This window comes from Aquila chrysaetos, chromosome 26 (assembly GCF_900496995.4).
Source record: "Aquila chrysaetos chrysaetos chromosome 26, bAquChr1.4, whole genome shotgun sequence".
NCBI lineage: Eukaryota > Metazoa > Chordata > Aves > Accipitriformes > Accipitridae > Aquila > Aquila chrysaetos.
Genome location: NC_044029.1, coordinates 14,063,545 through 14,086,196, shown reverse-complemented (window position 1 = coordinate 14,086,196; position 22,652 = coordinate 14,063,545). Strand labels below are relative to the sequence as shown.

General features: G+C 40.1%; 1 protein-coding gene across 2 annotated transcripts in view; it reads left to right on the top strand.

Annotated features, from left to right (window-relative positions):
* TPH2 (tryptophan hydroxylase 2) overlaps nucleotides 1-22,652 on the top strand; it is a 73,412-nt gene that overhangs the window by 8,205 nt on the left and 42,555 nt on the right. For both annotated transcript variants that reach the window (XM_030003190.1, XM_030003191.2), the window contains exons 5-8: nucleotides 1,132-1,199; nucleotides 6,518-6,714; nucleotides 8,511-8,646; nucleotides 14,069-14,195. In XM_030003190.1, the coding sequence (XP_029859050.1) occupies nucleotides 1,132-1,199; nucleotides 6,518-6,714; nucleotides 8,511-8,646; nucleotides 14,069-14,195 (528 nt within the window). The remainder of the gene's footprint in view (nucleotides 1-1,131; nucleotides 1,200-6,517; nucleotides 6,715-8,510; nucleotides 8,647-14,068; nucleotides 14,196-22,652) is intronic.

Here is a 22,652-nt window from a genome sequence, read left to right as displayed (position 1 = left end):
TCTTAACTGTCTGCAGCTGAGCAACTCAATGCTTATGTCAAAAGGTATTAAGCAGACAAGGAGGCTCCCCCAGATTACAGCAACTTTTTGCCAGTCAAAAAGCTCTTCTGTGTAGGAGTGGAGGCTTGAGGGTTTTCTGCAGTCCTCTGACATCCTCCCTTACTCTGCCCCAGCAGTGCAGCTTTGGTTATGGGGCAGTAAAATGCCTTCTGAGTTTTCTGGAAGCTCATACAAATATTTCAAATCAAATGACATTATCTTTTCATTCCCTTCAGTGATTTGTGTTTGTGTATGTGAGCAGTAAGGAAAAAATGCATTTTACTTTTCAGCTCTGACTAGGGGAAACTTAAATGCACTTTCTGGGCTCCTAACTGGGGAACTTAGATGACTTGTTACCCTTTTTCATCTTCAAGAGGTTGACAGTTCTGCCTTAAAAATAGATAATTCTTTATGTAGTCCAAAACCTGAAGTGTCTACATCTTTTACAGGTATAGAAGAGATCTTGGTTTAGTTTTGAATAGCTCAGAGGGCTGTAACTGGCTGGTGTGTATGTGTTATACAGCTCTCTTGCGCTTAATACGGAAAAGGTATGAGCCTACTGTAGCCCACGAGGTAGAGCCCTTCCTTTGTAACTCAAATTGGAGCAATATGCATATTTGCTGTTGGTGGCTGATCGCTCAGTCCCTAATGTGTTGGTTAAGATGGCAACTGCTGAGGTAGCATCTTCAAAATGGGTTGCATATGAGCTCTGGGCGCTTGATTCTTCTAGTGAAGAAAAATGTGTTGAGGATAGGTAAATTATTCTGCTTTGTGCCTGCCTGTAGATCTCCATTCAGATTAAGGAAGACCTGAGTGAGACAAAATGACAAGGAAAAAGTTTCCCTTTTTCAACATCTTGGATGAATGACTGTACCTATGCATGAACTTGTCTTGAAAAAACTCCTGTGGGACTTTGGTGGGGGAAAATGTGAAGAAATCCTTATCTTCTCTTGCAGTCCAGTAGATAGTGTTAATCAAAATACAACATAATTAGGTACTAAATAAACACTTTAATGATATGTTTTATAATTTTAATTCTTACAGCTAATTTTCTGTTCTTATTGTAAATTACTCTCTTCTTCCTTGCATAAGGGATTTAAAGACAATGTCTATCGACAGAGAAGAAAGTACTTTGTGGATGTTGCCATGAGCTATAAATAGTAAGTACTGGCATAATTCTTCCCCATGCTGCTGACTAGTTAGAATTCATGCTCTACTTAATTCTGTAGGATGAAATTTAACAGTAGACAAAGTCATCCTTTAAACTTTGACTAGTTTAGTGTAGGCTATAAATGACAAACCTGATGCTTGAAATCCCGTTACATTTTCGGTACAGATACGGGCAAGTAAAGCATTTGAAAGGTAAGCACTATCTCTTCAGCATTTTATTCATAGCCGCTTGAACTTAAGAAACTCTTTTACAAATGCTTGCATGTCTTAATGACAAACTGATGCACTGCACATATCTAGCATCCCTACGTAGTTGGACAAGCTCACTAAAACCCCAAATTACTATTTTCTTCTCATGCACTTCACTATACTGGACGCTGCAAAATGCCATTTATCAATTTTGCCAACACAGCTCTAAATTTCTCAGAACTCAGTCAGTGGATTTCTCTGTAGTTAGTGGAGCTGGTGCCTGTGCACAAATGCACTGTATGTGTTTTCTTATTTTGATTTTTTTTTTTTTCCCCATGTCAAGTCAGTATTTTCAATTTGCTACCATCCCTGGAAGTTAGGAAATTTTCTGTGCTACCTACAAATACCTACTGTGTTGCAATTTTCTTGTCACAGAAGCATTCAATTAATTCTAATCGTACTCTAGGTTTTATTTGCAACAGGCCAAAGCCCTCGTTCTCAAGGGAAAGAACATCCTAATTTCATGTTCTTTTCCATTTTATCACACTTCTTCAGGTTTTTCATTTTTCTCCTTTGAGATTTCTGTCAACATTGTTTAAAGAATATAAAACACAACAATTTTTTTTCTCCCTTCGTAGAAGGCATGGCCTGTCAGGAAGCAATTCAGAAATGGATTTTTGAAGGTTTTTCAGTTCTGGTTTTTTGTTTTTAGTATAAGGCTAGTGTATGGGCGCTAGAAGGCTGGGGGGACAGGTGGATTAACTCTTCTTTGTGGCCATATAATCCTGATTATATTTCTCCCTTACCTTTGTCCCATTCCTGTCGTTAAGTTATTACTAATCTAGTAAGTGTGTAAGTGCTACTGTTGGTCTGCCCATGGTGGCATTTGTTTAGCTGGGTGCTCATGACATTCATCCAGCACACTGAGCTGCTGCCTGCTGGGGGCAGGGAGCTGGTTGGTAGAGAAGCTTCCTAGGCTGCCAAGGTAAGTCTTCAGTTTAGCCAGCTTTCAAATGTAAATTGAGACAGTTTGTTTGTTTGTTTGTTTACAGCTGATTGATTTATTATCCTTTTTTTTCAGTCTGATGCTTGTGGTAGAGTTAGTGCTTCTTGCCTAGCATTTATTGCAGTGTGGAATGTCAAGCAGGTACCTGTGGATGAGGGCAGACTGTATGTGCTCTGAGAGCTTTTTCAGTAAGTCCGATAGTTCTGCATTTACCCATGATGGTAGCAGCAGTGCCATGCATTTCACAGCTGTTAAGTTGCTGGAAATGCCTTCCTCCCTTCTCCCTCTTGGCTGCCTAAGTGCTGGAAAGATCACACAGCTGGCTCACTAAGCAGTGGTTGGTCTTCTGCTACACAGGTTCAGGTTTGTGTTTTTTTCACCCTGAAACCAATGAGAAACATTTTTTCACAAAAATCATGTAGAGTAATCCTCCATATTCCCAGAAGAAACAGATAAGGGAAAGGAATATTTTCCTTATTTAGATTTTGAAGGCTCAAGAACCATTTCTGCAGGCAAATTACAAAAATCAAACAAGCCCAACCAGAGGTTATTTGGGGGCCAGACTTTGTACTTCAGCAAAACTGCTCAGAAGTACTCCTTCATCCCACTGATCTTTTCAAACCTTTAAAAGATTTCAAACTCTTCCTATTATTATGAGCAGAGGGAAAACAAGATGCTTCAAATATTTTTAGCCGGGGACCACAAAATGACTGGGAGGCCAGTCCTTAGGGCAGTTACCTAAGATGGGGCAAAATCTCGTTCATACTCCTCAGGTCTCCTGCAGTGGTCATCTTAATCCCAGGGATGTGCCGTATCTACTGGGCTGTACAGTCTGTCTGTCTCTGGGTGTGCATGTAGAGACAGCTCGGGGACACATTTGCTCTCAGCATCCTGCAGCTCAGCCTAAGCCACGCTGAGGAAAGGCAAATCAGCTCAGGGAGGACTCTGTGCTGCTACAGCTAAGCTGTTTCTGCTACCCGTGCTGGGGAGCTCAGAATTTATATAGGTGTCTCAACGCTACATTGCAGTCTCATCACACTCTCTTCTGTGGTCTAATGGCTATTTACTTATTTATACAAAAGGAACAGTTCTGTTGTCAGGACTGCTTCCCTTAGGGGTAAGTTCAGGACATTGCCTTGAATCTGTGAGTGTCTTCCAGGTAAGTGACCTTCCTCATCACTTACTGAGGCTTGATGTGTTTCTACTTTTCATTTTCCAGTGTTAAAAAAAAAAAAAAAACAACCCACACTTGTTTCCTTAAGAAAATAACAAAGAGGTTTGGCTGCAAAGAATTGGCTGCAAGGAACTGGCTCTGTAAAAAAAATTGAGTTGAAAATCCTGGATCAGCATCTCCTTTATGAATTGCTACTGTTCTATAGTAGTAGATGCTCTGCTTTGCTTGAACATAAAGAAGCCTCTGTAGTGGAGAGAGAAAAACGCTAAGCAGTGAACTTGAAGGAGCAGATATTTGCTGGTGCTGGGTGTTAAAGGGAAAGACATGTTAATAGAGCACAGCAGTGAAGATCAGCTATATGAAATAAATGGACCAAAAAAAAAATATTCCTCCCTTCTTCACTTAGCTTCTATCCTAAAGATAGTGAAAAATGTGTTAATCTTGCTAATTAGTCTTTTGAGACTGATTAGGGATTGAAAAAGTGTTGAGAAAATTAAATCTGGAGGAAAAATACGATGTTTAAGAGGGAATTCGTAAGTTGATAGCTCATGACCATGGCAAAATGGAAAGACCCTATTTTAATAAGGGGAAATAAAAATTCAGGATTGGTTAGCTTGTAGAGTCAGCCACAAGAAAACTGGCTATGCAGGCTGGCCATTTCTGTGATTTATTGAAATGTTTGAGCGCAAGGTGGGTCTTGCTTGTTGAAATAAGAGGGTGAGGAAAATGAGATTTGCAGAGCTGAGTGAGAAAGGCATAGGTTCTCCCTCAAGTCTGGCTGCCTTGATTGTCTTGATAAAGAAAGCAATATCATGATCGGCTGGAAATAAGATCAGCTCTCCTAGGCATAAATCCTATTAAGGAATTAAAGTTCAGTGAACCTTACTTCAGTACTAATGAATTAATTGAAACAATAACTAAGTTACAAACCTTTTAGTGAGCAGTGGCCGAGCTTCAGATCCTTGATTGTGTTTATACCTCTCTAGTGACAGGCTGAATAGAAACCTGAGTTTTTCCACTGGTGCACACATTTCTTCCTCTTTGCTGGGCCAGTGCTGACCTGTACTGGCATTATCGATAGTAGCGGTCAGGTCAGGAAAAGGGATGAGGCTACTGCATGGTGTTCTGGCAACCCCAGGTGGATGGAGTAGCAACCTGCTTGTATCTGTCATGTACAGTACAATTTAGAATAGCTGTGTTATGCTTTCCGTGAACTGGCAGGCAGCTTAAGGCTGATAGAGTGTAAAGGTGAAGACAGATACTAGACCTGGAGGACTGACTCCCACCGCAGAATGGGCACGGACCCAGTGCAGCTCCTGTTGATGAGAAATGCTTTATTAAATGTGTTGCAATTCTTGTCGTGTCCGCAAAAGAGCGGCTGAAGGGGAACTAGCGGATGTATTGGATGTTCAGTGAGTCCTTAGCAAGTATGTGTACCTCATACCAAGTAGCCTTTGACTGACAGATAACTGCCATGGATCAACATCCTTTGATATAGTGAAAGGCAAGGGGATTAAATGGTAAGTTTTCAATAAAGATGAGGGGACAACCAGAATGAATGTAGGGCAGATGATCCTCTCTTGTGCATGTAGGGACTGCATAGCAGCAACCGCATGTGACATGAGGGCTCGTTCCTTGTTACCTCATGTGGTGGAGACAGGATTATGAACCAGGCAACGACAGAGATGGGGAGCCAACCCCCCAGCAAAAGCCCAGCACTGCACTTCTCCTGCAGTGGGATTCCCCGAGCCCGATACGCCTGTTCAGGTGCTGTCTGCGATACTGGGGAAGCTGCAGCACTGGGCTGGGAGTGCCCTCGTTGCCAGCCCTGTGGCAGAGGAGTGAGAGATGGGGACTGATGGGGCGGAGGAGGATCCTGTGGATCCCTTTGCCAGTCTGCACTTCGTTACAGTGCGGGAAAAGAGGATACCTGAGGAGAAGGCAGTCTGCACAGATTGCATACTATAGATGGTGAACATTAAATCCAGAGAAAGATTATAAAGTTTCTAGGGGGAATTAATGACGTGAGATGATGGCCCATGGCATGGGAAATTCCTTACAGTTAAATACAAGGCAGTGCAAATTGGAAGTAGCCCTTCACACTCTTCACGCTGCCAGTCAGTTTTGAATTAGCCATAACCACACAAGGCAAATCCTGGATGTCAGAGACAGATTAGCAGGTACCCTGGAAGGCTCCTGCTTGCAATTTCTGTACATCTGTGTAAGGGGGAGGAGGCAGGGGAACGGTGTAGAAGAAAAAAAAGGAGAGGTGTATTTAGAGGGTTAGTTTCACCTAGGCTAGGCTGATGGCTCTGAGGTGAGCTTCCTCATGATGTAGTCCTGCATGAATTTGGGGTTCCAAACATACCTGCACATGTAAGCAACAGTCTAAACAATGTATATCTATATTAATTAGATCCGCACGTTTCCAAACATCTACATAATTGCCTAATCTCAACTTTGTAAAATGCTAGGTAATGATGCTGTGTCAATATTATGTATTTTAAAGAATGCATAGAGCATTCAGTCTGCTGATGGTCTTACTGAATCTACAAGTTAGACTGAATCAGGATCTTCAGCTAACCACTTGCAAAGGCATCAGTGGCAATAAATGGAGAAGTACTGCTCTTGTATAGGAACATGGCATATAAGAAATCCATCTTTCTACTACGATATGTACAAAGATTAAGAAATAATCTCATTGCTTAATAAGAAGACATGCAGTTCTTATGAAATGAATGTAATATGTACAATATAACATCAAGAAGTAATTCTAAGAAAAAAACACCTAGCTGTCATTTTAAAATAGTTTTAAATAGTTTTAATAGTCTCTATCTGCCTTTATTTAAATAGTACTTTTCACAGAAATTTTGCCATCCACTGTCTGTCTAGAATCTGGTTGTATTCAAATGTATTTTGTATTATTGTGTTTTTTACAGTGGTCAACCCATTCCCAGAGTGGAGTACACAGCTGAAGAAATTAAAACATGGGGGGTGGTGTTTAGGGAACTCAGTAAACTCTATCCCACCCATGCTTGTCGTGAATATTTGAAAAACTTTCCTCTGCTGACCAAGTACTGTGGATACAGAGAGGATAATGTGCCTCAGTTGGAAGATGTTTCTATTTTTCTTAAAGGTAAGATTCATATTTGGTTTGCCAATAGATATGGTTTCATGAAAACACTCTTTTCTGTTAGTATGAAATACAAAACACATTAAATGAAAAAGACTCCCAGCATTGTCAGTGGACTTTGGTTTAGTCTCTAAAGTATCATTCTGTTTTTGACATTCTCCATGGAAGAGAGTTTGTTGAGTCAAGACAGTCTTATGTATTTGCAAGTATGAAGTTGAGAGGAATTAAACAGCTGAACATGTATCACATGATGTTACCCTTCACAGGGTAAAAAGTCCTTCAGTACAGCGAAAAGAGCGAGCAGAGTTAGCCCTGCTCTTCTCATTGCCACAGGATGGGAGTTCTGATAACCTCAGTGGGCATCCCCCAAATATTCAGGCAGGTAAAAGAGGGCATAAAATGCCAAGATAAACTGAATTTAAAGAGGAGAGCAGGTTTGGCCCATTGTTGTACAGTACAGCCTGATGAATATGAGGCTTTCCCGAGTGCTCAAGACCTCATGACACTAGTCATTATATTTGTATGTTGAAAAAAATCAGTGGGACCTCATAGGTGATCTGGTACTTCTCTTTCATGTTTTAAGGGATCTGTATATTACATATTTAAGTTTGAAAATACCCTTCTTTTTCATCTGTAATGGAAATGTATCCCATATGGAAGAAGTGGCAGACATGAACCTGCTGTTTTTAACTCTAGAAGAAAAGCCACCAAAGAGCTCATTTAAGATTTTCATTTCTCCTTAAGGGTCCCTTCAGATACATATACTTGTTCCTTAATCTTTTTCAGGAGCTCTAGGAGGTCAGGGACTAAAATATTGTAAAGATGGGTGTTTGGAAAAAAAGGTTAATGTGCTGTTAAGTGTTACAAGAAAAATCAGCAAAGCTGTTTATCCCAAATATGTATGGAAAATCTTTTAGCTAAGAGAAATGCAAAATTTTTAAAGAAAGGCTTACTTTCCTCAGTCCCTGCTTCATCCATAACTCTTGTTTGTGAACACCTGCATTTACTAATTGACTCATCACTCTTTGAGTTTGGTTGTGTCCTTCTGGGTTTCTCATATATTGTATTGTGGTCTCTAAGGAATGATGCCAAAGTATACAGGTTCTTTCTCCCTAACTAGAAACTCAAAACCTCACACTTCTTTCAGAAATATGTTTTTAGACTAAACACAGCAATAGTAGTGTCTGTTGAAGAAAAAGTTTAACATTCTCCTGTAAACACTTGGAAAGAGTAAAGAATGAATTTGGGAGAGAAATGTGCTTTTCAGAGTCACTGAGTCTGAAATTATTCCCCACTGCGACTAATCTGACAAAGGAACATTTTGTTAAATATTTAAATGAGGACCTCAGATGTGAAAGTCAGTATTTTACTGTCACAAACAGTATTTTATCTGTAAAAATAAGGATAGATTTGATTTAATCCTATTCTGTTCTGTTAGTTTTTAATGTATTTTACAGAAGTTGTCTTCTGTTTTGGAAACTTTTTTCCCATTTGGTACCAGACATAAAAATCAGATACTCTGTGATTTGAGAACACCACTTATGGTACCTTATCATGTTTTCTAGACAAAGGTATTCAAACCAACTTTGAAATACCTCAAGCTGTTTTCATTAAACATATGCTAGCAATGCAAAATAGTTCTTGTGCATAATAGGTGAAAATGATGTGTGGTGATCTTCAGCCAAGATTCTCCATGTCATGCTTCTGGTAGAATAATTAACAGATTATTACCTGTCCTCAGAAACTGATATAGTGAGATATATGTATAATTTGGTCTTTTATTTTCTCCTTCACTTCAGAAAGGTCTGGCTTCACAGTGAGACCAGTTGCTGGATACCTGTCTCCACGAGATTTTTTAGCTGGCTTAGCGTATAGAGTTTTTCACTGTACTCAGTACATACGACATGGCTCAGATCCTCTCTACACACCAGAACCGTAAGTTGCTAAATTTGCCTTAGTGCTGAAAAGATAGGCTCACTGGATTCTTAAAAGACCCCATTAGATTTGCCAAGATTGAAAAGAGAAACCTTCCTACAAATGTAAAAATCTACTTACACCATTGATGACAAAACCCTTCACATTGGTGAGCCAGAATTTAATTCAAAGACTTCTTATGGACTTTTTCCAAGGGTCTTAAATAACTGGGTTATTTATATGGTGGGTCAAAAAAATATATCATCTGGATTATATTTCAATGGAAACTGGAGTTTTTAACTAAACATTTTGAAAAAGTGTCTAAAATTTTATCTTTTGTTGGACATCTAAGGAAAGAAGTTGGAAAAAAAGCCCTGAATCCCTTGAAAAAAACTGCTTTTAGAATTATAATTTGGTCTTCTTGTGTTCCCGTTTATCTTCTATGGGCCAGACTGCACAGTTGAACTTCATTTCTCTCCTGTAACACAACGCAAGCAAGTCAAGAGGCACTATTCTCTCACCCAGAGAGGATATTAGATATGAAGCCTGTTATAGGGAACATGATAGAAATAAGAGACACTTTAATTATGACTTTCATGGGACAGCATTGCAGCTTTTCCAAAACAGAATATTGCGAGTTTGGATGAAATATTTTGGCATTTGGTCTCTTGATGAAAAGTGGGGAAAAAAAAGATTGAAGCGATTGTAGTTCTTGTCTTGTATTATATATGGCGTGCTCTGTGCAGTAATAACAGAACAATACATGTCAGTTAGATAATATGGAGGTATTTTTACCAAAGGCATCCGCTGATCTTGTAACCACAGGAATGACGTTTTCGCAGTGAGTCAGTCATCAGGCCATTAGCATGAAATTGTAGTTGTTGTTTAGTCAGCTTGGACTATTTGAGTGTCTTTTATTTTTGCCAAAATTTACACAAAGGGTTCATACATATATATTCAGCTCCAGTCCTGTAAACATTTGGACCCATGTCTGACTTTGATTTCATGAATAGACTGCCAAAACCACGGAGTAATATATTTGGATATAAAAGGATTAATGGAACCACAAATTAAGCTGCATTTTAAAATGCTCTAACATTATTCTGGCAGGAGTCACCAGGTGGTGCTGTTATACACTTATCTACTTCTGTCTTCAGTATGTGAACTGGGCAAAGTACTTGCTGAAATGCTACAAGGCTAGTTTTGTATGCATGTTTCTTTTGGGAAAGAGGTGGTAATCCCTGAAGGAATTCACTCACTTCTGTAACCTCTGTAATTAGCACTTTAATCTCTTAAAGTTGTAGGCAAATTTCTACAACATAAAATCCTGAAAGAAGAGCTTGGGTATATGATGCTGGATCTCTTCTGGTCTATCTGTAGATATTTCAAAAAAAGAAATTATACTTAGGAATTACCAGGTTTTGCACCAATGATTTCCTCTCCTGTGGGAAGCCAGTGTCTCAGATTGCAGCACCCACCAATGATCAGCAAAAGAATGATGACATTGACAAACTTAATACAAACTAGAAGAACATTTTCATCTATTGATAGGGGATTTAGGCACATAACTCCAACATGAACAAAGGAAGGAACATCTTCCAGGAAACAATTAAGAACATCTGTGCTTTTGCTGATGGTCTCTGGTTCATTGATTTGTGTATTTGAGACCCCTGTAGTTTTCAGGATGGTGCTTACATTCAGAATTATGCAGAGTACCGTAGCTGATCCTTAGCAGTAACAGCAACTACTTTTTTCGTAACCTTTCTGGTCTTGGTGTCTGGAAAGTTACTGTGTCGTAATAATAGTTCAGTTAGAATAAAGACTTTTATTCCTTATTTGGGCTGAACTTAATCCAGGTTATGGTTTTAACACCTCTAAATGTGACTAACAGAGGAATTAAGTTGTCATGTTCTAATGATGTTACTCTCTTCTTGCAGACCTGCTTGTTCACATAAATTAAATAATGTGTACTGACTATCAGGAACTCCACAGGAAAAATTTGAAAATCCTTTTTTAAATGTGTTTAATTTTTTTCATAAGATAGAGCATGTAGTAGTGTTATCAGAAATGTAGAGTGAAATTCTGGCTTTGTTTGAAATCAACGGCAAAACTAAATTGACTTGAGTGGGGACAGCTCTTCATCTTCCGCAGTAGCTGCAATGCCCTGAGATCTGCTGGTTGATATATGGGGCCATAATGAGGTTTGCTGCAGGTCCCTGTCTTGGTGAATGTTGCATTTCAATGATATAAACCTGGTAAAAAGACTCCCTTTGACTTCAGTGGGCTTTCCGTCAGATTTAACACCCAGGCTATAGAGCTAGATACAAATTAGAGAGTTCATTTGGTTTGATCTGTATCACTACTGTATGCATTTTAAAACATTTCTTCCTGAGTTTCATTATGTTTCTACTACATTCACAGAGCTATATAGATTTCCTCTGCTGTGCTAACTAATTTACTCCAAGAAAAATCTTTTGCTGTGAAAAGTGCATTACAAAAATCTTATTTTCTCTGAGCAATGTGTGTGAATAAATTAAAGGAACTTAATTATTTTCTGAATAAAACAAAACAAAAGAATCAAGTCTTGGTAGTTAAGCAAAGAATTATATTGTTTAGACTATCTATAAAGGGCCAGACTGGCAGGGAAATCTATGAGACTCCAATGACAATCCCAAATGCTGGTTCATGGTCCTGCCTGGAAGATTTTTTTTGTTATGTTTTTTTTTTTTGTTGTTGTTCATATGCTTTTTGTTTCAAGCTCCCCTCTTTATAACTGCATGTTCAAGATGCTACTTTGCATAGTTTTAATAGAAGAATCTACAAGCTAAAGGCATGAAAGAAGTATCTTTTGCCTCCTCATCTTCCTCCCCTTGCTAGGAGAGACAAGTTAATGGGGCTAGGCTTTGTCTGTTCTCATTTTGTCTGCAAGGGTGGAAGTGACACAAAGAGCCTGTGTCCCAGTGGGGAACTAGGAATAACATGTCTTTGCTTGTTTGTTTCTGGGAGTTGTGGCTTCAGCACAGGAAAACAGAAATGTAGACACTCACTCAAGTACCAATACCAGTGATGCTGCTGTAGAAGCCCGCCTGGAGACAAGTGTGCTTACCTGAAGCCAGGAACTTTAAGCCAGTCCCACTATATCTTCTTTGCTCTTGTTATTTGAACTACTGATACAAAGCTAAATATAACTGGACTGATGCAGTGCAGCATAGGTGGAGTGCTCAGCAATCAGTGTTGATCTCCAGTAAAGATGAGAATTGAAGTTAGAGCTCTGGAATTCTAGAGAATGGGCTTTGTGGCCCATTTCTGTGTTGGATGGTGATGGTTGAAGGAGTCTCCAGTGAATTGTTTGGTACTGGGAATTCTCTGAGTATATCTATCAGACTGCAAACTCCATTTCCCTGCTGTCCTTTGTATCATTAGCGAGCTAAATCTTGCAGGAGGTGACAGAAAAAATTCTTGTGACTGGAACTGAATTAATTGCAGTAGGGTCATTAACCTTTGATGACTATCCGCTCAAGTGATGCAAACCATCTCCTGAACAAAGAGATGGATACCATGCAGAGCCAGCCAATTTTTCGCGTCTGAGCTCCAGTGAGGAAGGGAGTAATATCTAAGCTACGGGTCTTGTGGTAGGGAACTTTCTTCATCTTGCAAGACTCAGAGCATCACCAAAGGGGTGTGGAGATCGTAAGAGAAGCCTTCTTAACAGCTGCTTTTGAAGAAATCGGGAATTTCCCAGGCTCTGAAAGGACATGCAATGATGTAGAAACAAGGGAGAAAAGATCTTAATTTCAGGAGGAAGGACAGGCTTTACCAGGCAGTAGAAAACAAATGCAAACAATTTTCCTTATGTAAGTATGATGTCTGATACTGTTGCTGGCCAGCTGTACATATCAAACATGTTTCATGGGTGTTGACTAAAAAGATTGGTGCACAGTGAACTTGAGCACTCAGCCTGTATTGCTACAACTGAATCTCTAGTCGGTGTCTAGGGACCATGTTTGTTTTATGATGTCAGGCACAAGAGTATCTGTTTACCTCCCCTGCTTCTTTGGGAAATACGTATGTCTAGGAGGGAGGAGAAATGAGATTTGATAATTCCTCTGTCCTGTTGAATAATTACTCATATATGAAATTGGCTCAAACTTGTCATGCGCAACTTCAGAGCAGTACTTGTCTCACCAAAAAATGTGAATATAACATGAGCAAATGTTGCTAAGCATCTCTCAGTGAGGCCATCTGGGCTGAGAAGAGAGACTTGCATGTAACTCTCCAATACTGGAACTGTATTTGATAAGCTTTTGGTGAGGCAAACTTAGGAATGCCAAAAATGCTAATCTTCATTTGTATGCATTCAGAAACTACTATCTACTGCTATCTACCTAGACACAGTTGGTGCAGACTTCTTGGTGAAGAGTACCAAGTAAGACGACTTTAAATTATATAGAGGGTTGTTTTTCTGTTCATGATTTATCTGAAGTGTCAGGTTCTGTGTCTTTTCAAACAAAAATAGTTTATAAAAGACAAATTGGATGATTTTGGATAGAAGGCAGAAAACTTGATGTTTTCTCCCTGCCTTTAAAACATTTGTTTACAAAAAAAAAAAAAAAAAGAGAAATGTCTTTGAAGAGACAAAAGCAAAGGAAATGTCAGATCTGATTTTTAAAGTGAACTTTACTACCAAGTCCATTATTTTCTGTGAACAAATGCACCAAAACTTTCAGAATTGTTTAAGAGCTTTTGTAGATGATGCATGTGCACTTTTGTTAGGTTGGTTAGCAGTTTTTTTGTACACTTATATCTGCACTTTGTCGTGACTAATAATGCACTTACAGGTGTGAACAGTGGTTTTCTGAAACGATTTGGGTTCTCTGCTTTTTCTGAAATCTGCTAGGTGAAAAGTGGACCGTGTAACAAAAGTACCCAGTAATTGCAGTAGGAACTCAGGACTAGATGAGAAATTAAGCACACAGAAACCTCTGGGAATATTGCCCTGAATTTCTAGTGGCAGGTGGCAAAATGTTTGGTTGTGGGGCTCTACCCAGGTGCAGAAAGGGGAATGGAGAAAAGGAAGAGGGAATGTTTTGGGTTTTGTACTTGATTCATGTGGAGAGAAATGCTGAAAACTGTACTTGTGAGACATCTGGCTTTCCTTTGGGCAGTTCAGTCTTCATGGTACTAAGCCTGGAGGACAGTGTGATCAGGCCCTCCCACTCAATCTGGAAATGATGGGGAAGTCACGGTGGGGTTAAATGACATATAACCCATTTAATAGAAGCAAATGTGTACGTTTCTACAGAACCATACACAGGGAAGAACTATTAAGCTGTAAAAAACAGGTTTCATGATAAAAATGTAAAATGGCTTATGTTAAATTAATTATGGAATGATTACAGCATTAATTTCTGTAATGACTCTCTTTTCATTTCCATTACCTTAGGGATACGTGCCATGAACTCTTAGGACATGTGCCTCTACTTGCTGATCCCAAGTTTGCACAGTTTTCACAAGAGATAGGACTTGCTTCGCTGGGAGCATCTGATGAAGATGTTCAGAAATTAGCCACTGTGAGTCAAAATCTTTTTGTGGCATGCTCTCTCATCTGTCCTCCTCTTTGGTTGATGAAGTGACGTGCATTGTCTTATTAGAGCTGACTGTGTTTTCAGGTTGCAGATGACTATGATGTGACAATCACAGGGCTTTAGATATTTTTCCATTGTTTTTAATAAGAGCAAAGCTGAACGCACTAGTCTTCAGGTAGTCAGTTTTACTTTTTATGTGCAATAGCCACCACTTTTCAGGGCTAGCTGATACGGATTTTGTCTACTTTAAGGTCCTGAAAACAAGTAAGCAAGACAATTTTGAAAAAAAATCAACTCACATTTTGGTGTGTGCTCTCAGCTCTACACTGTTAGGTCATCCACAGGTGGCCACTTTGGGTCTTAGCACTGCTATTTCTGTACTCACTGTTCTGTTTTGCAGCTTTTCACTGTATTGTAGTGTGTGATGGATTTTGGACAATATTGCATCCTTGCTGCTGCTCCTGTTGGAGAGTATGTAGTTAATAAGCCAAGGCTATGCAGCAGTAGATCTAGACCAAGGTCAAGTGCCTCAGCCAGTGGCTGTGAGATTCTGTGTTGCATCAAATGAGGCACATGCCAGTAGATAGTGTGAACTGGAAGAGGTTGTGTGTTAAAGATGTTAGATGCTACTGACTGCCTGACTGGAGCCTTCTTGGCCCTTGTGCGAGGGAGCCTCAGGTTGCACTGAAGGGCCCTGTCGAGTTGCCAGGACTCTCAGCTCCTGCCCACCTGTCAGCCCTGCTGTATTTCCGTTTCCAAATAACTCGTATGCAGCCCTTTCCATCATGACATAGGTTAGTGACCGTGGTGTATACTGCTTGCTCTGTTCAACTGTTTTAACTTATTGTATGCTTCCTTTTGTGGCTCCTGTTACAACTAATGCTGCAAATAATTTAATGAACTATATTGTATTAAAAAACAACACCATATTTAGAATATTCTATCTCATGAAAAATTCTGTGAGATCCAACAGAAGAACTGGTTACTTTAAAACTTACCCAGCATACCACTGTTTTTCTACACAAGAAGTGCAGTGAGGATTTAAAGGGTTGGAAATAACTTGGACACAGTGTTGAAGGTGGATTCAAACCAGGTTCAGTTAAACTGTAATGGTTTTGATGCACTGGCCTAGCAGTGGCTTAGAGTCCCATCTGCTGAAAAAGGAGTTTGTACCCATTTGTTTGATTTTAATCCTGTAGCCCTCCAGAAGAGGCCACTAAATTTATTTAATCAAACCGGCTTCACTCCTTAGTGAGACAGGCTTGATGTCTTGCTTGTGGCCAGTTCTTCTCACATGCTTCAGGGTTCATGCCTTGGTTTTCTAATGGATGCCTACTGAGAAGAACCTGTTGTTTGTGTGGAGGAATCATAAAAGTTGTGTTCTGTTTGCACATTTGCTAGGAAGGGACTTAGTAGGAAGCAGACCTACCTTGTCATGACTGCAGCGTCAAGAGAAACTATCTAACTGGCTGTCCCTGTAGGTACTTTGAGGAAAACAGTATGTCCAAACCTTTCACCCCAAAATAACCTTGGATGACATGGGCCTATTGCAGAGGACAATGTTGGGACTGATCTGTTTGGGGAGAGATATTAATATAAAGTGACCTCTGAATATTATATAAATGCTTTTACTCCTCCCCCTCACAAAAGCTCCCAGTTATGACTGACTGTGTCATCCGAACAATGAGCTGCTCCTGAATCACAAAGCCAAAAATAAAAGAAGACAGCTGAATCACTTTCCCTTATCACAGAGAATTTGGTATCTGAGTCAAAGTTGATTTCTCCTCCCATGCTGGAAATAGCTCTTTCAGGTGGAAGAGACATTTAGAGAGAGACTTAAGGTAACCCAGGTGGTGGTGGTTTTGGTAGAAGTACAGCGAGGAGCTGTACTCCCCTGGGACAGGTGCTTGACAAATGCAGAGATGTTACTTGCCCTAAAATTTGCAATGTAAACAGTCAACTTGAGAGCAAGTAGAAAGAACATCTCTCAGCAGTGAGGGTGAGGAGGCCAAGAAATTCATTCAGCTGGGCACCAAATGTCACCTGAGGTGCTATTAACTGACTTGTGCAACATTCGGTCCCATTTCCATCCTAGATAAAAACCAGAGACGCAGCGAGCTGAGAAATGCCAGCCAAGAGTCTTAACACAGAAAAGCAGTGCAGGTTCCAGTGAGGCAACTTCAAAGTAAATAGAGAAACAAATGAATGGAGAGAGAACATGCATATTAATGAGCTTGAAGCAATATGCCCAAAGCAAGCTTGCCATTAACATGGCCTGTTTCAAAAGATAGTGACATTAACAGCTGAGCCATTACAGGGGGACAATGGCTTTAGGAAGAGAGGAAAACACCTCTTAGGAATTCAGACGAGGAAGGGAAGAATTATTACAGGTGATTTCATCATCTTTTGCTCCATTCTGCTTTCAAAAGCCACCACGTGTCAGCCTTGATAGATCTGCTCTTTGTGCCCCATGAGTCCTGAGCTGCAAAGGAAATGTGATGATGTTTTTATCCCTGCAGAGCTGACACGGTGGATGTAGAGCAAGCTGGAGCCTGGTCGCTGGGCAGACTAGAAGTGTTTGCTAAATTGCGATTAGTCACATCTGTGCAGCCCCACTGAGGGCAGGGATTAAACAGGAGAGCATTGCAGAGGCCCTGGTGCTGGACAGCTGGAGGTGGAAGAATGGCTGCAGGGTAAGAGGGTTGAAAAGGAAGGTGTGAGCTCCCCTCATCCTCCTGTTGGAGTCTGGTAGTCAGATTGGGGCAAGGAGAAAGGAATCGCTTCTGCTCCTTTTTAAACTTAAGCATTCTTGCCATGAGAAGTGGAATATTGAAAGAGCCAAGCAACTGTCTTTGCAGGGTTTTTTTGAGAGTTGCAGTTTCCTTTACAATGTTTTAAGAGAGTATGAAAGAGAGAAGACAAAAAACAAATGACTGAGGGATACATTACTGAAAACGAAATATTGGCACAATCCACTTTTTTGCTTGTAGTGTGGTATAATGTGGTTACTAGTTGAGGAAATAGAACGTTGGCCATGCGTGTCTGGGTGCTAATTATTATCATCATCATCATCACTAATATCTTGTGCTACTCTGTGTAACTTTCTAAAAATGCTTTTGAGTTGATTTTTTTCAAGCGTGCCTGGTCTTTCTACTTTCACGTAGTACGAAAATGAACATAGACTGTCTTTTCTGCTTACCTATCAAACCATAAGCTATATGGAGGACTTGACATGAGGTGTTTCAACTAATTTATGTAATATATCATTTACAACACATAACATAAGGTTTTGTCAGGAAAATTGTACAAAAAATATACCTTGGATTACATTCCAGTATTACCTTGTAATTTGTGGACTTGGGAGCCAGAAAGCAGCTGTCTCTGTAAAGCTGCAAGTTGATAAGCAGGATCCTGTCTCTTCTGCTAATGGCAGAAATGACTCCCAGGTCCTGCTGAGTTGTTTCAGCGCAGCTCAGGTTGCCCCTTCGTGATGCAGTACGTATAGGACATGTTTGTGTATATAAAATTCAGGGGGGGCACATTAAGTGGTGGTGGTTCAGAAAAGAGGAGTTTAGCAGAATGTCTATGGTTCGTATGCAGTTTATCATCAAATCTTTCCACTCAAGAATTTGGCCATTAGGGCCAAACTAACACACTAAGTTTTTTTTCCAGTGGTTTCTTTACTGGAAGTTATGTTTAAACCTTCAGTTCTCTAGAACTGTAAAATTGTTACCTTTTAATCTTTCTTGGTATTTGTTCTGGTATTTTAACAGCGTGGGACAGTAGAAATCAAGAAATTTCTCTTGGTTTTGCTAGCCTTTATGCAGAAAACCACAATAGTGAGCTGCTTCTGAATTTGAAGGAATTGTATGTGATGAGGTCTTGTAAATGCATTTCAGGCTTGTTATGAATCTAAATGTTTTACCGTACCTGGATGATGATTGAGGCCAATGGTTTATTTCTAAAGCTGACTTTACTTTATCTGTATACGTATCACAAACAAAATATTTTAGATATATATGCTGGGATAAAAATAACATTCAGAACCTCTGGAAGAAGTCACTGGTAATTCATGTGAGCCCACTTGCCTGTCTTCTCTCAGGATTTATGTTATCTGGTCTTGTTGGCTTCATTCTAGTTCTTCTCCCATGCTGAACAACTGGCACATAATTCAGGACAATTACACATTATGTTTGCTGAGGAGATAACCAGAATGGAAGAAGCAGGAGCATTGCAGATAAAGACTGAGTTGCATTTGGTAACTTCGGGTAGACGCAGCGTTTGTGGTCTCACTAGACAGAGCAGACTGTTGCAGTCTCTCATCTTCACAAACAACAGATTACATTTCCCAGAGGGGCTATTGATAGTGCCAGGCTATAAGTACAGCTTGTGAGCTGGGTTACAGTCTTCCTCAATGAATGAACAAATGGAGTTGAGAAGAAAACTATGAAAATATTTGAGATTTCTAACAGTCCCACTGTGCATCTGAAAAGTCAAGACTGCTTGAATGTTTCTCATTTATAGTTGCAAAATGATAGACAGTGAACTAAGCACTGTGGTAAGTCTGTGATCAGCTCCCCTGCTGAAGCTATTCTGCCATATAAAAATAATTATGTATTGGCCAACCGAAACCTGGTATTATAGCCCAAGAGCTATGGCATTCACTGAGCATATTGAAGTTTCACATTCAAATCTCTGCTTGGTCTTTTTCCTGTATCCCAATCGCATGCCATGATTGTGTGACGAATGCCAAGAGTGAGCACAGTGAGTACTCTAAGTCCGGTGGTGACATAATGGAGTTTCTTGCAAAGGAGTCACTTCCAGCTACACCTGTAGTTGATGAATAAAGGAGCTGCAGCATGAAGAGCTGGGAGTGAATATGATTTAAAAACTGCTTCAGTAAATTTTGATGGACTTATGGGAGACATATGAAATGACTCTGATTTGGGATGTGTGTCACTTAGGGAAGATGAACCAATTCCCAGGGTAAAAGCTAGGACTATAAAGCTGAAATCAGGTATGATGGATCACTATAGCCAGACATTGTCCTGCCACACAGCATGAGAATGGAAATACTGTGATCTGTATTGTTCATCAGTAGATTGCCAGGGCTATGTTTCTGTTCTTGACTTTGACCAGGCAAAAACACCCATATGGGAATGTATTTGGAAATTGCCCAAGTGCAAAACCTGAAACTGATACAAGAAGCAGAAGAGAAAGCTGACGAAACCTTGTGGCTTTCTTAATCATTACAAAGTCACACAGGTCTGACTGAATCAGGAGAGAAGGATAACTTAATAATGGATTGCTTTCCTTTGATTGGTGAGGTGTTGCTGGGCACGCTGACTGCTGCTCTAAAAGCATGCCCTAATTTGTGGGTTTGCTCTGCGTAATGTTCTAAAGGAATTAATAACAGGTAATGGTCTCTATTTTTTAAGGGTTTCCTTCAGCAATACTTTTTAATAAAGTAGCTGAAGCACTGATGTCAAGTCCTTCCTACAGTATATGTAATCAAATAGGCAAGCAGAAAAGATAGTACATATATCACAGAACAGGACTAAAGGGGGAAAAAACCTTGTGGATTCCAGGGATCAATATTTAATATTTTAGAATACTGCAGTGTTCCTGTGCAGCGCGTTTTCATGGTCATTCATGGCACAAGAACAAAATCTCAGCAGTGATACCTAACTAGCTTTGTAGCTCAAACCCAAATGGCTCTGTACTACATACATCTTTATCAACCAGCATCGCTATTCAAGGATACGAGTCCTTGCAGTTTCTGATCAGCCGAAGGTATAAAGGGGTGATTCTGCTGCTGCAAATTCTGTGAGGGGATGGGAGAAGTAATGTAGGTGGAGAAATCGTGTGTCAGCCACTGCAGTGAAGGTGGGGAGCTGGACTACTGATGTTGGAATTGTGGTGGGTTTTTTTTATTTGTAGAGGGTGGTATAAAATACTGGTTTGCAAAACATTTTTAAATACAAACCTCCTGCTTTAACTAGTTTTTGGGCTAGGTAGGTCAACATAGGATGTGTTACATCTGGAAATGAAACATTTTGTGGTTTGTACTGTGTTACTTGAAGTTAGGAACGTGAAGGAGGGTTCACCTGTTGCTGTGAGGGTGCCCGGTTGGTCAGGTCAGTGACCTACTTCTTGAGAGGATCTCGGGTTGCCCTAACAGACAAAATTTTGCACTCACAAGTAAATAGAAATAGTGTTGTTCTGTAGCATGCTTGTATGTTTGTATGCTTGGGCCCAACCCTGTAATGAGGAAGCTAGATGCAAGAGAGAACTAATTTGACTTAATTGGGAGCAGGGAAGGAATTAGAAATTTTGCTGTAGAAATTATATAGCTCCTTTTAGACAGGATGTTTATGAAGATCAAGCCCTAAGCAGTTAGAAATGCTAAAGAAAAAGCCTCTAATAAAATAACAAATTACAGCCAGACACTGGATTTGTTTTTATTTCTTGTAGCATTATGTTTCCAGAAGTGGTTAGATCATAATCTGTGAGGTTACTGAACTGCAAATGCAAATTTACATGCACACAAGTAATACATTTTGACATACAGGTTAACAAGAGAATGGTGCAAATTTCACACAGCACTGGCTCGCTAATTATGTTTGTTTATTTTCAGAAGCAACTTCATTTTCATTAAGAAATTGCAGATTCTGCAATAGTAATCTTTGCTGGTAGTTCAGTAGCTCACACTCTAAACGTGTACTCTACTACAACAGTAATGAAAGTGACCCTCAAAAAAAGAGCTCAGGAGGAATTTGTGGAATTTAGGAGCGCATGCAAGTGACAAGCATCTACCATTTCAGTGTTGAATCCAGTTGAGAGAGGTTGAAGGATAGGTGGGAGGAGTCTATGAATTTTGATAGGGTTTTTTGCATATTTATTTTCTCTTTTGACCTAGAGTAGGAAATGTATTAGCAAAAAGGCATGAAGTGTCTTTTACAGAACATATGTAACTGGGACAAAAAAAAGGACCCAGCATAAGCTTCCAGTGAGCACAAGCATTTTGGCTAACAACTACAAAGCAAGCATGTAAGTTACAGGAATAAAGGTTTAAATAAAATGGGAGAAAAAAGCAGAGGAAAAGTTTGGAATATATTGCTATTGCTGTTCCTGACTGCACTAATACATTGAAGAAAAGAGATAGTCCTAGGCTCTGTGTAGATATCATTCATACTGACACTGCTACACTTATTTTTCTTGGTCATAGCGTGTACATATGGAACTCACTTGTAAAATGCATTCATGTACACTCCAGAACTGCAGGGGTCTCATGCTGCTAAAGCTTTATTTGTGTACCATAGTACGTCCCATACTACGGTAAGAAGTCTTCTCAGAGGAATATACAGGTGTCGAAGCAAACTAACAAAGTAAATTTTATAATGCTCCTTGCTTTTTCTGTTGTGTTTGTTTACATACTTAAATCTGTAAGATTCCATATCATAGAGTGGTAATTATTTGAGTCATTTGTACAAGACGTGGAGATCCTCTGGCAGCAGCGCACAGGTATATGGGGAAGTGAAGGAGTTCAGCACACGGCAACTCATTTCAGCCATGTCTAGGTCTCACGTAGGACCGAGGGAATGTCTGTGCTGTGGGTGCACAGGTAGAGAAGTTGGCTTTATCCACGCTTTCTGGGGAGCCAGAGCAGCTGAGGAGTGCTGTGCAAAAACAGTTGTGGTGACTGCAGGTGGGGTTTTCTGGGGAGCAGCTCCCTGAATGCAGCTGCCCAGTTATCTGGCTGGGACCTGCAGTGCTTTTGGGGTGGGCCAGCTCCAGGTTCCCCTCGCTTGGGGATCTGTGCACCCCGCTGCACCGCACAGTGCGACCGTGGCTGCAGCCCTGCGCACCTGGCCCTCCTTTTGGGGGTTGTTGGGCCCATCAGGAGAAGGAAGCCAGGTGATTCGGCTTTCAGGCAGAAACCAAACCAATTATATGTAATGAAGACAGTCCTCAAGCCATTCACTTATCTTTTTATTGTCTGGAATATTTCAGTAAATGATTTTGCTTCTAGAAGGGACATTCATACATGTAGCTACTGTGCATAACCCAAATACCATCGTATGGAAAGAGCCTTAAAATTCATGTCTGTACAGAGCTGAGAAGATCCTAGCTTAGTATTCACAACTATGCACTAATCTGAATTGTTATAAATACTGGCTCAAGGACTGAGCATGCTGCATGTGTTCAGTCTAATTCTCTCACCCAGTATGTTCCTCGGTATTTTCTTTGTATGCACAGATAAAAGTGTGGAAGTAAGACAAAATATGGCTGGTATCCATAAAGAGCTAACTATGCCTAGGGCTTAATTGCTTAATGCTGCAGCTTTGAAAGTGGTTCTTGTGCCTGTCGTCATCTTTCTATCAAATGGCATCAAAGTGCTGGATGGAATATGGTCCCATAAATTTTTAATTGAGATATTTT